Raw genomic sequence first — 18,593 nt, 5'->3', positions numbered from 1 at the left:
CTGTAGCTTTGTAGTATAGTCTGAAGTCAGGGAGCCTGATTCCTCCAGCTCCGTTTTTCTTCCCCAAGATTGCTTTGGCTATTCAGGGTCTTTTGTGTTTCCATAGAAATTTTGCATTTTTTTGTTCTAGTTCTGTGAAAAATGCCATTGGTAGTCTGATAGGGATTGCCTTGAATCTGTAGATTGCTTTGGATAGTATAGTCATTTTCACAATATTGATTCTTCCAGTCTGAGAACATAGTATATACATCTCTCCATCCCTTTGTATCATCTTTAATTTCTTTCATCTGTGTCTTACTGTTTTCTGCATACAGGTCTTTTGTCTCATTAGGTAGGTTTATTCTTAGGTATTTTGTTCTTTTTGTTGCAGTGGTAAATGGGAGTATTTCCTTAATTTCCCTTTCAGATTTTTCATCATTAGTGTATAGGAAGGCAAGAGATTTCCATGCATTAATTTTGTATCCTGCTACTTTACCAAATTTGTTGATTAGCTCTAGTAGTTTTCTAGTAGCATCTTTAGGATTCTCTATGTATAGTATCATGTCATCTGCAAACAGTGACAGTTTTACTTCTTCTTTTCCGATTTGGATTCCTTTTACTTCTCTGATTGCTGTGGCTAAAACTTCCACCACTATGTTGAATAACACCAGTGAGAGTGGAAAACCTTGTCTTGTTCCTGATCTTAGTGGAAATTGTTTCAGTTTTTCACCATTGAGAATGTTGTTTGCTGTGGGTTTGTCATAAAAGGCTTTCATTATGTTGAGGTAAGTTCCCTCTATGCCTACTTTCTGCAGGGTTTTTATCATAAATGGGCGTTGAATTTTGTTGAAAGCTTTTTCTGCATCTCTTGAGATGATCATATGGTTTTTCTTCTTCAGTTTGTTAATATGGTGTATCACATTGATTGATTTGTGTTATTGAAGAATCCTTGCATTCCTGGGTTAAAACCCAATTGAGCATGGTGTATAATCCTTTTAATGTGTTGTTGGATTCTGTTTGCTAGTATTCTGTTGAGGATTTTTGCATCTATGTTCATCAGTGATATTGGCCTATAGTTTCTTTTTTTGTGACATCTTTGTCTGGTTTTGGTATCAGGGTGATGGTGGCCTCATAGAATGAGTTTGGGGTGTTCCTCCCGCTGCTGTATTTTGGAAGAGGTTTAGAAGGATAGGTGTTAACTCTTCTCTAAATGTTTGATAGAATTCACCTGTGAAGCCATCTAATCCTGGGCTTTTATTTGTTGGAAGATTTTTAATCACAGTTTCAATTTCATTACTTGTGATTGGTCTGTTTATATTTTCTATTTCTTCCTGGTTCAGTCTCAGAAGGTTGTGCTTTTCTAAGAATTTGTCCATTTCCTCCAGGATGTCCATTTTATTGGCATATAGTTGCTTGTAGTAATCTCTCATGATCCTTTTTATTTCTGCGGTGTCAGTTGTTACTTCTCCTTTTTCATTTCTAATTCTATTGATTTGAGTCTTATCCCTTTTTCTCTTGATGAGTCTGACTATTGGTATATCAATTGTGTTTATCTTCTCAAAGAACCAGCTTTTAGTTTTATTGATCTTTGCTATTGTTTCCTTCATTTCTTTTTCATTTATTTCTGATCTGATCTTTATGACTTCTTTCCTTCTGCTAACTTGGGTTTTTTGGTTCTTCTTTCTCTAATTTCTTTAGGTGTAAATTTAGATTGTTTATTTGAGACTTTTCTTGTTTCTTGAGGTAGGATTGTATTGCTATAAACTTCCCTCTTAGAACTGCTTTTGCTGCATCCTGTAGGTTTTGGGTCATTGTGTTTTCGTTGTCATTTGTTTCTGAGTATTTTTTGATTTCCTCTTTGATTTCTTCAGTGATCTTTTGGTATTTAGTATCATATTGTTTAGCCTCCATGTGTTTGTATTTTTTACAGTTTTTTTCTTGTAATTGACATCTAGTCTCATAGCTTTGTGGTCATAAAAGATACTTGATATGATTTCAATTTTCTTAAATTTACCAAGGCTTGATTTGTGACCCAAGATATGATCTGTCCTGGAGAATGTTCCAAGAGCAGTTTAGAAGAAAGTGTATTCTGTTGTTTTTGGATGGAATGTCCTATAAATATCAATTAAGGCCATCCTGTTTAGTGTGTCATTTAATGCTTGTGTTTCCTTATTTATTTTCATTTTGGATGATCTGTGCATTGGTGAAAGTGGGGTGTCAAAGTCCCCCACTATGATTGTGTTACTGTTGATTTCCCCTTTTATGGCTGTTAGTATTTGCCTCATGTATTGAGGTGCTCCTATGTTCTGTGCATAAATATTTACAATTGTTATATCTTCTTCTTGGATTGATCCCTTCATCATTATGTAGGGTCCTTCTTTTTCCTTGTAATAGTCTTTAATTTAAAGTCGATTTTGTCTGATATGAGAATTGCTTCTCCAGCTGTCTTTTGATTTCCATTTGCATGGAATATCTTTTTCCATCCCCTCACTTTCAGTCTGTATGTGTCCCTAGGTCTGAAGTGGGTCTTTTGTAGACAGCATATATACAGGTCTTGTTTTTGTATCCATTCAGCCAGTCTGTGTCTTTTGGTTGGAGCATTTAATCCATTTACATTTAAGCTAGTTATCAATATGTATGTTCCTAGTATCATTTTCTTAATTGTTTGGGGTTTGTTTTTGTAGGTCTTTTCCTTCTCTTGTGTTTCCTGCCTAGAAAAGTTCCTTTAGCATTTTTTGTAAAGCTGGTTTGGTGCTGCTGAATTCTCTTATCTTTTGCTTGTCTGTAAAGGTTTTAATTTCTCCTTGGAATCTGAATGAGATCCTTGTGGGGTAGAGTACTCTTGGTTGTAGGTTTTTCCCTTTCATCATTTTAAATATGTCCTGCCACACCCTTCCTGCTTGCAGAGTTTCTGCTTAAAGATCAGCTGTTAACGTTATGGAGATTCCCTTGTATGTTATTTGTTGCTTTTCCCTTGCTGCTTTTAATATTTTTTCTTTGTATTTAATTTTTGATAGTTTGATTAATATGTGTCTTGGCGTGTTTCTCCTTGGATTTATCCTGTATGGGACTCTCTGTGATTCCTAGACTTAATTGACTATTTCCTTTCCCATATTAGGGAAGTTTTCAACTATAATCTCTTCAAATATTTTCTCACTCCCTTTCTTTTTCTCTTCTTCTTCTGGGACCCCTATAATTCGAATGTTGGTGTGTTTAATGTTGTCCCAGAGATCTCTGAGACTGTCCTCAATTCTTTTGTCTTTATTCTGCTCTGAAATAGTTATTTCCACAATTTTATCTTCCAGGTCACTTATCCGTTCTTCTGCCTCAGTTATTGTGCTATTAATTCATTCTAGAGAATTTTTAATTTCATTTATTGTGTTGTTCATCATTGTTTGTTTGCTCTTTATTTCTTCTAGGTCCTTGTTAAACGTTTCTTGTATTTTCTCCATTCTGTTTCCAAGATTTTGAATCATCTTTACTATCATTACTCTGAATTCTTTTTCAGGTAGACTGCCTATTTCCTCTTCATTTGTTTGGTGTGATGGGTTTTTACCTTGCTCCTTCCTCTGCTGCATATTTCCCTTTCTTCCTGTTTTGCTTAACTTGCTGTGTTTGGGGTCTCCTTTTCACAGACTGAATTTTTGTAGTTCCTGGTGTTTTTGGTGTCTGCCCCCAGTGGGTAAGGTTGCTTCATTGGGTTGTGTAGGCTTCCTGGTAGAGGGGACTGGCACCTGTGTTCTGGTGGGTGGGGCTGGATATTGTCTTTCTGGTAGCAGGGCTGCATCCAGTGGTGTGTTTTGGGGTGTCTGTGACCTTATTATGATTTTAGGCAGCCTCTCTGCTAATGGGTGGGTTTGTGTTCCTCTCTTGCTAGTTGTTTGGCATGGGGCGTCCAGCACTAGAGCTTGCTGGCCGTTGGGTAGAACTGGGTCGTAACATTGAGACGGAGATCCTTGGAAGAGCTCTCGCTGATTGATATTATGTGGGGCCTGGAGATCTCTGGTGGTCCAGTGTCCTGAACTTGTCTCTCCCACCTCAGAGGCTCAGGCCTGATACCCAGCCAGAGCACCAAGACCCTGTTAGCCACATGGCTCAGAAGAAAAGGGAGGGAAAAAAAGAAAGAAAATAATAGTAATAAATTAAATTAAATAATTAAAATGTTTTTTTAATTATTAAAATAAAAAAATTAAGTAAAAAAAAAAAGAGCAACCAAACCAATAAATCCACCAATGATAAGAAGCACTAAAAACTATACTAAGATAAACATAAAAATCAGAAACAAGTCAGTCGCACACAGCAAACCCCAAGTCTACAGTTGCTCCCAAAGTCCACCACCTCAATTTTGGGTTCATTCGTTGTGTGTTCAGGCATTCCACAGATGCAGGGTACATCAAGTTGATTGTGGAGCTTTAATCCACTGCTCCTGAGGCTGCTGGGAGAGATTTCCCTTTCTCTTCTTTGTTCGCACAGCTCCCGGGGCTCAGCTTTGGATTTGGCCCCGCCTCTGCGTGTAGGTCGCTGGAGGGCGTCTGTTCTTCGTTCAGACAGGACGGGGTTAAAGCAGCAGCTGATTCGGGGCTCTGGCTCACTCACACCCGGGGGGAGGAGGAGTACGGAATGTGGGGCGAGCCTGCAGTGTCAGAGGCCGACATGACGTTGCAACAGCCTGAGGCGCACAGTGTGTTCTCCCAGGGAAGTTGTCCCTGGATCACAGGACCCTGGCAGGGGCGGGCTGCACAGGCTCCTGGGAAGGGAGGTGTGGATAGTGACCTGTGCTCGCACACAGGCTTCTTGGTGGCCTCAGCAGCCGCATTAGCGTTTAAGCCCATCTCTGGTGTCCGAGTTGATAGCTGCGGCTCATGCCTGTCTCTGGAGCTTGTTTAGGCAGTGCTCTGCTGCCTTCTGTGGACAGACAGGGAAGGAATCCCCTCTCGTCACGCACCCCAAAACAATGGTCTCTTGCCTCTGGCAGATCCAGACTTTTTCCTGGACTCCCTCCTGGCTAGCTGTGGCGCACTAGCCCCCTTCAGGCTGCGTTCACGCAGCCAACCCCAGTCCTCTCCCTGGGATCTGACCTCCGAAGTCTGAGCCTCAGCTCCCAGCCCCCGCCACCCTGGCAGGTGAGCAGGCAAGCCTCTCGGGCTGGTGAGTGCTGGTCGGCACTGATCCTCTGTGCAGGAATCTCTCCGCTTTGCCCTCTGCACCCCTATTGCTGCTCTCTCCTCCGTGGCTCCAAAGCTTCCACCCAGCCAACCCCTGTCTCCACCTGCAAAGGGGCTTCCTAGTGTGTGGAAACCGTTCCTCCTTCACAGCTCCCTCGCAGAGGTGCAGGTCCCATCCCTATTCTTTTGTCTCTGTTTTTTCTTTTTTCTTTTGCCCTACCCAGGTACGTGGGGAGTTTCTTGACTTTTGGGAGGTCTGAGGTCTTCTGCCAGCGTTCAGTGGGTGTTCTGTAGGAGTTGTTCCATGTGTAGATATATCTTTGATGTGTTTGTGGGGAGGAAGGTGATCTCCACATCTTACTCCTCTGCCATCTTCTGGACTAGTCTTGAGTTTTTTTCTCAGGACAACCTCATGTTGAGAAAAGGCATGCTTCCTGGGTCCAGGAAACTGAGGCCGCAGCTAGGGAGTCTGGAGCTGGGATTCGGCCCCCACCTCTAAAACGTTAGATTGTCTTCTTGACTACTCTGGTTCACCACATCAGGATTGGGGGAGAAGAAGAATGAGTGGAGGTGATCTGAAAAGATGAAAAACGTTTGGGCAGCGCCTACCCCCAAAACAACTCTTTTTTCTATAATAAAAGAAGGAGCTTATAGAAATTTCTACAGGAGGGAGGGTTAGCTGTTATCATGCCTGGCCCTCTCTTTAGCTTATTTCTTTATTACCAAAAAACTTCAAGGGGCAAACCAAGAAAAACATCTGTGGATAAAATCTCTTTATTAAGGAGATGTCTAGAAATAGGATTTCATTATGTTCAGTAATAACAAATTTACCCATTTCTTCTAAATCTTGGGTTTTTTTTCCTTTTTTATAAATAAGTTTTGGCCTACTCCATGTATCTGGTATATGACTTTTTATCAAAAAGAACTGTTATCAAAAAAGAAGGAAGGAAAAATATAATAGGACCTGAAAGTTCCTTTCTTCAGGCTTTTCCCCCACTTAGCTCTTTGTCTGAAACTAAGAATTTAATCGAAGATTTTTTTTAAGTTAATTGTTCTTATATTCCCCGGGGCTTTTAAACAGTACCAAACCAGGAGATGGGTGTTTTTTATTCACATAGCCTGCCAGTTAGATTTTCTTTCGCCTGGTAATTAAATGCTTCTCCTCTGGGCCGCATGCTCTCTCCCTTCTGCCCTCCAGCCCCAGGGTGCAGGATCAATATCCTCATTATCAGTGTCTGCAGATGGAAGCTGAGCTCTCAGCACCACATTCCTGCTCCCTGCCTTTGCCTCATCCGTCCCACGTTTTCTGGGCTCCACATGCTTAGAGCCGTGCTTTCCTCCAAAACCCTTTTCTAGCCAATGAAGATTTTTCTCAACTAACATGGCAGGACCTATGCCATATCTTGGTAGTAGAGCTAAATGGGAGGAAAATATGATGTAATTATGCACATAAAAAAAGAGGAACAGGGTTGTGATCTGTAAAAGAAAACTGAAAAATAAATGAATAATGACGTGAGAACCTAAGAGTAACATTTTTTTCATGTTTCCTATGTTTTCTTTATCTCATTAAAAACTTTAAGGGGCTTAGGCTTACACTTACTTTATTATTTTTGTCCACATTCTATGAATTAGAACCAGATTTCCAGTGACAGTTTGTATACAGTGGAAATCTTTATTTGACCTTTTAGCTATTAGAATTAATAGGATGTGGTGAATAGAAAATAACTTTCCTGGAGATGACTATGCCTGGTAACCAGCAAAGCAAACCAATGTAATTTCCAAATACAAAGAGCAGTCAGGTTAGCAGCAGCTGACAGAATGGAAGGCAAGTTATTTTAGGTGTTACCTAAATTTTCGTTCCCACCCTGCCCAACCCATGTCTCTTCCCATCTCTGACTGTAGTACTCATTGTAGTCAGGCAGCTGTAGAAATGTAGGCTCATTTCTCTCCTCGTAGTTATCAGTGGTTTCATCCCATCTTTCTTCCATCTCAGACTAAAGAAAAGAAAGATGTATTTCAGAAATGGATACCAGCCATGTTTTTTTCACTGCTTTCCATTTTCTCTTTTATATCTGTCAGTCACCAATATCACTCAGTACTCCAGTCAATTTTTTAAAAATAAGATATTCTGATGATAGTAGCAGCTGTTTTGGTTCCAGTGCACTTTCTCAACCAGCGGTTTAGAATCCCGGTTGACATGAACAATCTCTCTAGACCAGGGTTCAGCAAACTTTTTCTGAAAGGGCCAGAGAGAATTGGGCTTGGGGGCCCTCTGCATTTACTCAACTCTGCCATTGTAGTGAAAAAACAGCCACAGACAATATGTAAACAAGTGAGTGTGGCTGTGGTTCAATAATACCTTACTTACAAAAACAAAAAGCAGGCTGGATACAGCTTGTGGTCTGTAATTGGTGCATCCTGCTCTAGACCATAAAAAGAAATGGTAAAAATCACTGAAATTCCAGAACTAAATGTAGAAGTGTTTCCAATTAGATGAGATATACCGTCCATATGTCCTTTAACTTTCCATACTTTATTTTCATTTACATGTTAAGGTTTTTTAAATTTTCACCTGAAACTATTGCAATCTATCATTCCATTTGAATCCTTATTTTAGTTAAATGTGACAATCTAATGGTAAAAATTTGTGACAGTCAGTTTACTGGAATGTGACCATTTTTTTTCCCTCCTCATTGTGATTTAGGCTTTGGAGAAACACTGCAGAGTGAAAGGAGGCTATTCAGGCCTCAGGGATGTTTACTTCCACAAGGAGAGCTATGATGATGTGCAGCAGAGTTTCTTCCTGGCAGAAACACTAAAGTAAGTAAAAATTATTCTGGTTGTATGTGACTAAGATACCTGAAGAGATCTTCTTTCTAGTTGTGTTTATCATGAACACATTCAAATAACATCAAGCATGACTGCTTCCGAATGCCATTCTACGTGCACGGCAGTAATTGCAGGTGTGTTTTCATCATCATGTAAGTTCGACAACTTGGGACTGCTTTGTATGGTTCTCGTACACGGGGACCAAAGCACAGAGCAGCTTCTTTCTTCGGCATTAATGAGTATACCCCTTAAGGTTTTGCTATACTTGACGGTTGTCCATGATTCTCCCATAAGATGAATGGAGACATTGATGTGTTTTTTTTCTGTCTCTTTGTGGTTTCACTGGCTGACAGGGTCTCTCAGGCCTCACATACCCATGTTTCTCTCTCCAGATATTTGTACTTAATATTTTCTGATGACGATCTACTTCCACTGGAACACTGGATCTTCAATACCGAGGCACATCTTCTCCCTGTACTCTCTAGGAATATAAAGAAAGTTGAAGTCAATGAGAAATAAAAAGACATTTTATATTTTACTCTCCTCCATTCCCTTCACTGCATACCTTAATAATTCCTTTTCTGGTGATCAGGCATATGATGAATTTTTATTAATAGGTCTGTGATTATTCTAAGTTTTAAAATTGTTTTGCAGTCTTTTATGTTTATTATCATAGGCATAGATGGACCTAAATTCCTTATTGTAGCCTTTATTATTCATTCAGTGAATCACATGGTTTTTTGTTTGTTTGTTTGTTTTAAGTAATCTTTTATCTGGAGTTCAGGAAGGTGTAGTATCATTTTTATTAAACTAAATAGAATGGTATACCAATGACCTCTTAATTACAATTTTGATTTGACTGCAAAACTTTTTCCTCCTCTATGAGGAGATGGTGTCTGCTGTAAGCTGTAATGTTTTGCCATGTTGCAAAAAGCCATAATAATAAATTAAATAATAAAAAAGCTTTTTCCTTTTCAATTTCGTGTTAATCTGGTTTGTCTATCCACCAGAGACAGATCTTATAACTGTGACAAGCCTCCTTATGCAGGTCTATCATTATTTGATAGAGTGTCTTCTAAAATACTTTACTCACATTTTAATTCAAATTAGAATGTCATCCCAGAAGGATCATCTCCTCTTGACCTCATTTCATTGGATCCATGGTATATTTTTGTTGGTCACTTATATTAGTGTTTCCTAATTTGGGAATTAGTTCTCAAGGTTTACTTTAAATGCCCTGTGTCATCTCTGGATCATGTACTGGTTAATTTCTTCCATTCTCTACCACACAGAGAAGTGAGCTTTCCAGTTTTTCAGAGCTCTGCTGTTAACCGAATTATATTTTTTAAAGGGAAATTGTATAACTTTTAGTGTGTTAGCTTTTATCTGAATATATGAAGAAATTGGGGCTCTCTCTGAAGAGAGGGTGAGTATTTCATATGGTTTTTTGTTTGCATTTCATCTTTAATTCTTTTTTCTCGAAAAAAAGAAACCATTACATTTCGTTCAGATTTTTCAGATTTGAGAAGAGCCCTTTCTCAAATGTAGTAAATTATTTCATTTCAGTTTATGAAAGCAGGATTTAACTCTGAATTTTTGCCAGTGTATCTATTCATGGTCAATTGAGGAAAATCTAATAAACTTTTAGGTCAAATTAGGATGTAGTGTATTTTGTCTGGTTAAATTCAACATAGCGATTTCCACTTAGAAGTAATATATAGGAATGGACATTCCCAATCCCCTACAATCCTATAGCAGTTCAAAATAATTATGATTACATGACTCTTCAAAGCCTTTTTTGAGATATGAATGGTTTTCCCAAAAATAGATCTGGTGACACCTTGTGTTTTCTTACCATATTTGTTCATATTTTATATATATTCCCATGAAAGGGCTAATATGATGATGCATATACTGAGGTACAAAGATTTTGACCACCTGCATTTTCAACCACAGTGGTCAAATAGGTCAGTGCAACCCCATGGATTAGGCTGAAGCACGTGAAATTGAGGCATTTCTAGTTTAAAGATTGTTCAGTATCAGCAATTCCATGTGATTCAACCTAATATTTTTTAAGACAGTTATTTTCTTAGATCTCAATAGACTTAGTCCACCTTGTGTGACCTGCCCTTTTTTTCAATATTATTCATTCAAACAATAAATCAATAAAATTAATAAGTGAAAAAAAGATCCCTTAGTACGTCATGATTGCTCTTCCCAGGACTTAAAGGCAAAATATAGAAGATTCTTGTTAAAATTGGGCCCTATGTATTTAGATTATAATTTTCACATGAATGTCCTTGGACTAGCAATTTAAATTAATTTATTTTCTTTGCTTTTCAATCTGATTTGAAAGAGCACAAGCTGATAGGTATTTCTGCAGCAGATAGGATATTAAAATCAAGTTGTATGTACGCACTGCACTATGACGTACCTTTTGTATTCTGGAATAAATAGGCAAGAAGATTGTACTGCGTGTTGCTCGGCCGGTGGCAAGAACAAAGGTATTTCAATTCTAGAACTTGGATATTTTAACAAAACCCAGAACACCAAAAATGTAAACAAGATAAGAGATTAATATTATGGTGATGTTATTTAATTAAAGTTATATTTTGCACTAATTATTTTAAACAACTGAAGTCCTTAGGTAAATGCTGTCTTTCATTCATTTTCAGCAAAAACTGTGCAATTAAGTTTACATATGTTTTCACATCCCAAAAGGTGAATAATTAAAATAGTACTTAATTTTGTGTTTCTGCATTTGTTTGGGATACGTCGTGCAATTAATATTACACATATAAGTTGTGTGGCAGTTTACAGAACTCAGTGATGTTTGTCATGATGCCTTCATATGTACTACCAGTTCTTTCCATTGATTGTTTTTGATTTGTACTTAAATCCATTCTGTCATTTCCAACTTTATATAAATCTCTAATGTTATGGGAAATGATAGATCGACACATAATTTTTAAAAACTATATTTGTAAAATTTCTCTATTGTAAATAAAGCCTTTTAATATATCTCGTCATTTGTTTTTTGGGTTTTCTCTCCTTTTAAGGAAGCTTCTGAATATGTTGGGATGACTGTGTACAGTTGCAAATGGAAATATTAGATCCTAACAGTGATTCCGTACCACACCCGGAGAATTGTGATGAGGAAATATTTCCCATTAAAAACTTTAAATTGCGAATAATGTTGCATAACCATCTTATTTAATCAAACAGTTTTATTAAGAATCTAACATATGGTGAACACCAGGGCGGGTAGGGTAGAGGCAGGGAGTTGGCGTTAGAAATAACATAAAGAGTATGGTCCTTGCTCTTAAGTTTACAGTCCAGTTGAGGAGATCAAACTCCCCCACCACCACCACTGCTGAAAGAAAACAAAACAAAACAGATTCTACCTTATATTCATAGGCTTTGCTACAGCTATTTGCAAATGTCTTAAAAGCAGTACATTTTTTAAAAATATTAAGTACCAGTATTACATAACATGCTGTTGTTTTAAATAAATAATCATAAGAATGGGTAATTTTTTTATTGCTACCTATAGTAATTTTAGGGAAATATAGAGTAAATTAGTATTTATGACTGGAATCAACCCTCAACCAACAGATTTTTTTTTACTCCATTTATATCATTAAGGTACCATGTATGGCCTTGTGTAAAATGCACACCAAAAAAATTAAGTCGTGATTTCTTTAATACTGAGTTTTTTCCAGTGTTTCTGTTTGAATAACCTACTATTGTTTTCTGTAACTTAATCTCACAGTCCCTATATCATATAAAAAAAACTATTTCAATAGCATGAAGCAAAGAAATTGGTTTCTCACTTAACGTAGAGTTAGTCAAATGGGAACCTTCTGAATTCAATTATTTGTAACACAAATGACGTGGGTTGTGTTTACTCTGTTGGTGACAGGATTATTTAAAAAGATTCTAAGCATGATTTTTATTCATACTAATTGTCAACCATCCACACCGTGATGGCAACTTGGCAATCAATACATCTAATTTCTGATAATTATATGTAGACAGTTGCATAAAGTTTTAGGAAAACAACATAGATCTTTTTTAATTTAAGCACAGAGTTCCTTATCTAATTGACCTTCTAGCTCCTTAGGTTGGGGCTGAGGGGAAATCTTATTTCATCTTTTTAACTGATTTAATGACCCAAAGACTGATCTTTGTTTTTTCCTGGCTCATTCCGTCTACATTGGCCAACACATGAGTCATAATCTTTACAAAATATTTGCCAGGCATCAGATATACATATAAACTATTAGAACTACATAGGAGTCTAGACAGCATTTAGTCCAACTCTCTTATTTTAAATATGAGGAAACTGGGAAATTTTCCCAAGGTCAGGAACTCTTTTCTGTCCTGGCTCTGTGCTACCAGAGCCTGGCTCTGTGCTACACAGGGATTTGGTAAGATTTATGCTCATAGGAAGGAACAATATAGGAGAGCATATGTTATATCCAACCAGCCACTCCAACATAAAGGTGTCAACTCAGAGTTCACCCTTGGAAATTGGTCTAAGGCTGTATTTCTCAAGGTGTGGGCTACAGTTCACCTGTATCAGAACCTCTTGTAGGTCTTGTTAAAATGCAGATTCCAGAGCATTACCCTAAATTGAGCAAATCAAAATTGGGGGGTGGCCTGGAATATCCATGTTTAATGAGCTCTTTCTGTTATTCCTAAGCATACTAAAGTCGAGAGGTGGAAGTCCTGAGATAGCAGAAGAAATCGTGAATTAATTAGCAAGTCATGACAAGCATATGTACCTTTTTCTGAATTTTTATTTCTACTTCAAGGTTTAAGCACAACAACAACTTGAAACATAATTTGGAAAACGTAGATTCATCCTTTCACAAAAGCATTTCTGAACACTAAGCCGTACACCTAAATCTTTAAGAAACAGATTTACATTGGATTTTTAAACAACTCTTTTCTTATTGAGGTAATCTTAAAAGTATTAACTTCAATCACTCCTTTGTTTCATTTGCTTTCTTCTCCCAAAAGCTGCTTTTAAAGTCGGTTCTTAAATTGTTTCTTCTTGTTGAATTTTAACATGACTGTCACTTGCACAGACTACACAGAATTCCTAGTTTGGCCACGTGCCATGTAAATATATAAGATGTTCTTGCAAAGGACCTTCATTTCCACCCACACCCACCTACGCTCCCCCCCCCCCGCCGCGTTTTTACATTCATTGCGATGCTAATCGCCAAAGATTTTTTGACTTATGATCACTTTGAATCTCCTTAAGACATGCCGTTACTTACTAATAAATTAATGTAATTTTGTGTTACAGATCCATTTGATTCCCCAGCGAATGCAAATTACCATGAAAGCTTAGAGAACAGTCATAGATGCATAGCAACTTTTCCGCATCCTGGGATATTTTGGCCTTAGGCTATGAACACATATTAATTCATAATTCTGCAAAAAGGGCCATAAAATGTACTGATTTTCAAATAGCATTTTCCAGAAAATGACTAACACCTGAGAGCTCTTTGTTTTGTTTGTCTTATTTTGTTCTGTTTTTTAACTCTTTCAGGAGAAATAAGTGATGATTCTCATTCACAGAATCTTTAAGAACTTTGTTCCTGACTTTCAATTTTTATAGTTGTTGGTGGAAAGTAGAAACACATAGCTTTGAATCACTGCTTAGCACCAGGACGGGAGGTCACCATAGCAACTTCTTAAGGCAAGCACAGTGCTATTGGTCCCATTTCATGGACGTGGCAGCTTTGGCTTCTTGGGACCCAAGGCCTCTATTTTGGTAAGTGACAGAAGAGAAGCAGACTAAGTCTCTTCCTTCTTTGTGCAAAACCTCATCACCACCCTGCTAGTCAATACAATACTTTAACCTCACTAGTTAAATAAATCCTAAGTAAATTTCACTGCTATTCACACTGCTATCTGCTATTTCCAGATTTATAACTTTGTGACTTAATGTAGTCTTAGCGAGGAGCTGCAAAATTTTATATGTTTTAAATGCCACCATTAAAATAAAAGCCCTCTAGTCTTTTTTCTCTATATGATGCAGTAGAGAAGAGGTAGAAAGTAGGTACAGTTGGGCCAATGGGAAGCAGACTTCACTGAGAAGACAACTGAGTTCCAAACGTGGCTCTGTTATTAACTTCCTGCATGATTTGGAACAAGCCCTTGAAGTCCTTACGTCTCAGTTTCCTTATCTGTAAAATGAGAGGAGTGGTCAGCCCAGGTGGAGCAGCTAGGCTATCCCTTCAGTGTTGTCTGTTGTGGATGCTGGAGCAGGAAACAGCAGTACACAAGCCAGCAATGTTCCATCCGTGGACTAGAGGCCACCACGCCCAGATTACAAGACATCAAAACCTTCATTTTCTCATCTGTAAAATGGGAATAATAACACCTACATCGTGAGAACTAAAATAGCTAATATATGTACATGTTCTTAGCTCTGTACCTGGCAGGATTATGCCTTCAATCCCTGAATCCCAGCTCCTGTTTCTAGCTCTGTAAGAAAGAGCTAGAAAGAATCATCTCTCTACCTTGGGAAGCCTCCAGCTTGTTTTGTTATGAGAACACATTTGCTGTTATCTTGCTTGCCATTTCCAAATACCCTAGGCTTTTTTGGATACTGTCCTTCAATCAGACTGCTTCAAACACATATTATTGCTCATCTTCCAAGGTCAGAGTTTAGCTCTTATTTTCTGACATGAGAACAGAAATATCCAGTTCTTTCTTCACACTAGTATGATGCAGTAATTGAAGACTTTTCCACATATTTTTTTATTGAAGAACAAGAGGTTTTCTTTTAACATTTGTAGAAGAAAAGAAATAGAGTTCAACCCACCTGATTGCTGCTCTGGTAAGAGCATTATTATCAGTTGTGTCACTGGTATATTCAAATAATCCCATGAAAATAAAACCATGACTGCAAGTTAAGAACTGCTTTTAAAATTGAAGTATAGTTTTGTTTTCATCCCAGAGTAGCTTTGGAAACCAACAAATTCAATGTTATGAACTAGGAAAGATTGATGAAATAACTTCTGAGGGAGCCAGTATTGCTTCCAAAATCAGCTTACATGTTTGAAAAGCACTTACAGTGACTTAAAATAATCATATCCAAAGAAGAATGCATAAAGTGGTTTTGATTGAGAGTCCCCTCACCTGTCCCCATCCTTCAAAACAAACAAACAAACCCTTTGTTTCCACAGCAGTGGAGACACGCATTAGGTGAGAGTGACACTTGCCTTTTCTTCTGGTACTTCCCACCCCCTACCCTGCCCCCACTCCCGCCCCCAGTGACAGAAGACTGTTCACTCCTGAAGAGGGGCTTGCAGTTCTGCCCCAGATTCTGCCTGACAAAGTCACACAGTTCCCGTCCTTCCCGCAGCCACACCCTTGCTGACTTTCACTTTTCTGGACTCTACCTGAAATAGCCCTCCCTGTCTGTCTGCTACTCTTCTTGAAAAATGTCTACTCTTCCTTCAAGTCTCAGTTTACATGTTTGTGACCTGTCTGCCTCTCTCTTCCCCCAATTTGTTCTTGCTTCTTCTGACTCTCCAAAGGACTTTATGCAAACTCCTATTCACATGCATCACACTCCAGTGTCATTATTTGTTTACTCATTCATTCATTCCACAAATGTTTATTAAGCACCCAGAGTATATCAGACACTGTCCTAGGTCCTAGGGATTGAGCAGAGAGCAAGTTACACTTGCTTCTCATCTGCACAGAGCTAAAGACTAGAAAAAGGGCAAATATGCAAAAATACATAAAATTTTAAAAGGAAGGTGCCATGGCTTATTAATTAATATAAATATAAGACAATATGGCATCTGGCATATATTTGTGTTCAGTCTGGTTGCACCCATCCTGCACTGGGAGGCACTCAGAGAGCATTTGGTAAAGAGTGAACAAAGTGTTAAGAGTGAAGAAAAAGTCTCAAACTTTTCTTCAAAAAAATATAAACAGAATTTTCATCTTAAGTTTGACTGCAACAGAATACAGCCTCTGCTAGGCCTACTAACTCAAAGTGGTACTTCTATCTGCAAAACTGAATGCAGATTCTATCTTTAGTGGGTAATCTAGTGTTTACCTTAACTGTGAGATACCTAATTATAAGCTGTCATTAGAAAATTTTATTCACTGTACTTGCAAAAGCAAACTCACCAAAAATAGGACAATTTTCTTATCTTTTAGTATATTCAAAATGTATCAGTTGTCTCAGGGAAAACCCACAGGAGTCCAAGCTGTATTCCTGTATTTTAACTGCTTCTGGACTACACACCGCTGGTAAGGTCAACAGACACACCAGAGACTCTCTTGCCATTAGGGTTAGCTTGTTTTTTTATTTTGTTTTGGGGGGATGAGGGGTTCTTTGTTCATTTGAGCCATCATAGATAAAGGCTGCTCACACATCTGAGACTGGCTTCTTCTGGTCTATGAAACACACGAGGGGCACTGTCAGTGATGTAAAGGAGAAAGGACTCCTCTGTAGTTACTGCAGCCTTTTTGTAATCCTCTCTAGTAACAGGACCAAGGATTTTAGGACTCAAGCAAATCCATTAATAATTACCTTGTAATTTTCTTCCTAATAAGTTCAGCTTCCTTTTCCCAAGCTGCCCTTTCTTCAACCATTCTAGTGGTGACAAAAATGACTGATGAGGATTTTCACTCTCATCCACCTTATCTTCTTGTCTCTGACTTCTAGTGGAAGTGCTAATATAAATGAGCAAATAACAGAGAGGGAGAAAAACAAGGGCTCTCAGAGAGATTAATCGGTCCCTGAAAATCTGAAAGTGACTTCTGTCATTTACAAGTCGATATATAGGATTTCTTTAAACACTAGATAAAAACCATATAATATGTCAAAACCATGATTAAAAGGTAAATAAAAATATGAATTTTCACAATCCACAATAAATCTTGGATTTATTTTTCAGTTTAAAAAAAGGTATACAGGGCTTCCCTGGTGGCACAGTGGTTGAGAGTCTGCTTGCCGATGCAGAGGACGCGGGTTCGTGCCCCGATCCGGGAGGATCCCATATCCCGCGGAGCGGCTGGACCCGTGAGCCATGGCCGCTGAGCCTGCGCATCCGGAGCCCGTGCTCCGCAACGGGAGAGGCCACAACACTGAAAGGCCCGCGTACCGCAAAAAAAAAGGTATACAATAGATGGTTTTCTTCTTTCCCTCTCCTCATATAATGATGATTGCATTAGGGAGAAGTTTCAACATTTCCACATTGTGTATCTGGGCTTTTAACCTCTCCCAAAGATCAGATAAAGGCTGCCAAACCAAAAAGCATTCTTGGCTCATGTACGCAGCTCATTCTTTAAATAGGAGATTCAGCATGTCCGAGCAAGAGCAAAGGCTTCTCCAGGGTCTTTATCTATTGATTAAAACTGTACAGGCTATTCTGCTTAAAATGAGTCTTGAATACTCTCTAAAATAAATGTGTTATTCTATTTTGGAGTAAAAGGTGTAAAGGGAAAAATGAGACATACATATACCCCCCGACCCTGCAAAAATATGCTATATTACATTTTTTTTGCCCATGATATTTCTATAAAAAGCTAGAAGCAAGAAAAAAAAATCTATTTGGAAACAAGATTGTAGTTTATCTCCTGAGAGGGAAATTCAAGACCAAGTGCCAATTACTACTCCACTGGGCAGAGGTTACTTGGCAGCTCCCCAATACATATTAGGAACTGCCCTGAGACCTTTATTTAAACTATCGATATGCCCACGTCTCAAAGGAAGTTGGAGAAACCTTTTTTCTGTGATTCTAATGGTTATGATACCAAGATTCCTAGATTCACAGGAGCAGGCATCACACTGTGAACAGATTTGTCTAAATTGAGAATTCCTCCAGTTTCTTTTTTGGTCATTAGCTTTGTGATTATTACGAGTGGTATATCAGCCAGGGAAACAGAAACCACTCCGTCTCAGAAAGAAGAAATTTAACACAAAGAATTAGTTACATCGGTGATAGAAGAGCTGAGACGCCAAACAGTGGATGGTGAATTCTGATGGAAATTCAGCAATTAGCAACTGCAGTATGCCACTCTCTGGGGCAGAAGCGGGAGAGACACAAGGTGGAGGTGATGTTACCAGAGAGCAGAAGTGATCAGAGCATGAGCTAGATCAGCAGTGGAGGACTCACAGCAGAAACTGAGACCACAGAGGGAAGGAATAGTCCAAGAGGAGCTAGAATCATGAAGGTGATACAGCAACTGCTAGAGACACCACTAGAAGCACAATGAATATGAGAAATACACTGGCTTCTTCCTTTCCCCTACCTTACAGTCTTTTACCAATGCTTCCATTGGTCAAGACTACTAGGAAAACAGAGCAAAGAAGTCTGGGAAATGTAGTTCCCTGAGATGCAGAGCCAAGCTGAGGAAGTTCAGGGAATAGATATGAGAGCAAATAGGTAAATGTCACAAAGGTAGCTATAGCTAGACTCACCATTTGGAACCTCTGCTTAGCTTGAGAGGTCTTCATTGAAAAAACAAGCCTCAAGGCTACCAGCTGCTAGAAACTAGCAGATTGAGAACCTTGACTGCAAGGATCCATGCGTCCTCCCTGAGCTGCAGAGCAAAAACGTTGAACATATTTTTGAG

At 38.5% G+C, this 18,593-nt stretch overlaps 1 protein-coding gene and 1 long non-coding RNA gene across 3 annotated transcripts in view; both read left to right on the top strand.

Annotated features, from left to right (window-relative positions):
- The window catches only part of MAN1A1 (mannosidase alpha class 1A member 1), a 179,913-nt gene extending 168,911 nt beyond the window's left edge, over positions 1–11,002 (top strand). Inside the window, exons 11-12 of one of the 2 annotated variants that reach the window (XM_033867667.2) lie at positions 7,849–7,964; positions 10,431–11,002. In XM_033867667.2, the coding sequence (XP_033723558.1) occupies positions 7,849–7,964; positions 10,431–10,551 (237 nt within the window). In that variant the 3' untranslated portion in view covers positions 10,552–11,002. Of the gene's footprint in view, positions 1–7,848; positions 7,965–8,365 lie in introns of both variants that reach the window. The other variant, XM_019951906.3, reaches the window with a different exon arrangement.
- A 1,960-nt stretch (positions 11,003–12,962) lies between these two features.
- The window catches only part of LOC117314491 (uncharacterized), a 29,701-nt gene continuing 24,070 nt past the window's right edge, over positions 12,963–18,593 (top strand). Inside the window, exons 1-2 of the long non-coding RNA XR_004529241.2 lie at positions 12,963–13,761; positions 16,913–17,132. This is a non-coding gene — a long non-coding RNA (uncharacterized lncRNA). The remainder of the gene's footprint in view (positions 13,762–16,912; positions 17,133–18,593) is intronic.

The sequence above is a fragment of the Tursiops truncatus genome, chromosome 12 (assembly GCF_011762595.2).
Source record: "Tursiops truncatus isolate mTurTru1 chromosome 12, mTurTru1.mat.Y, whole genome shotgun sequence".
Taxonomy (NCBI): domain Eukaryota; kingdom Metazoa; phylum Chordata; class Mammalia; order Artiodactyla; family Delphinidae; genus Tursiops; species Tursiops truncatus.
The sequence above is the reverse complement of the archived record's forward strand: the minus strand, read 5'-3'. Positions and strand labels throughout refer to the sequence as shown.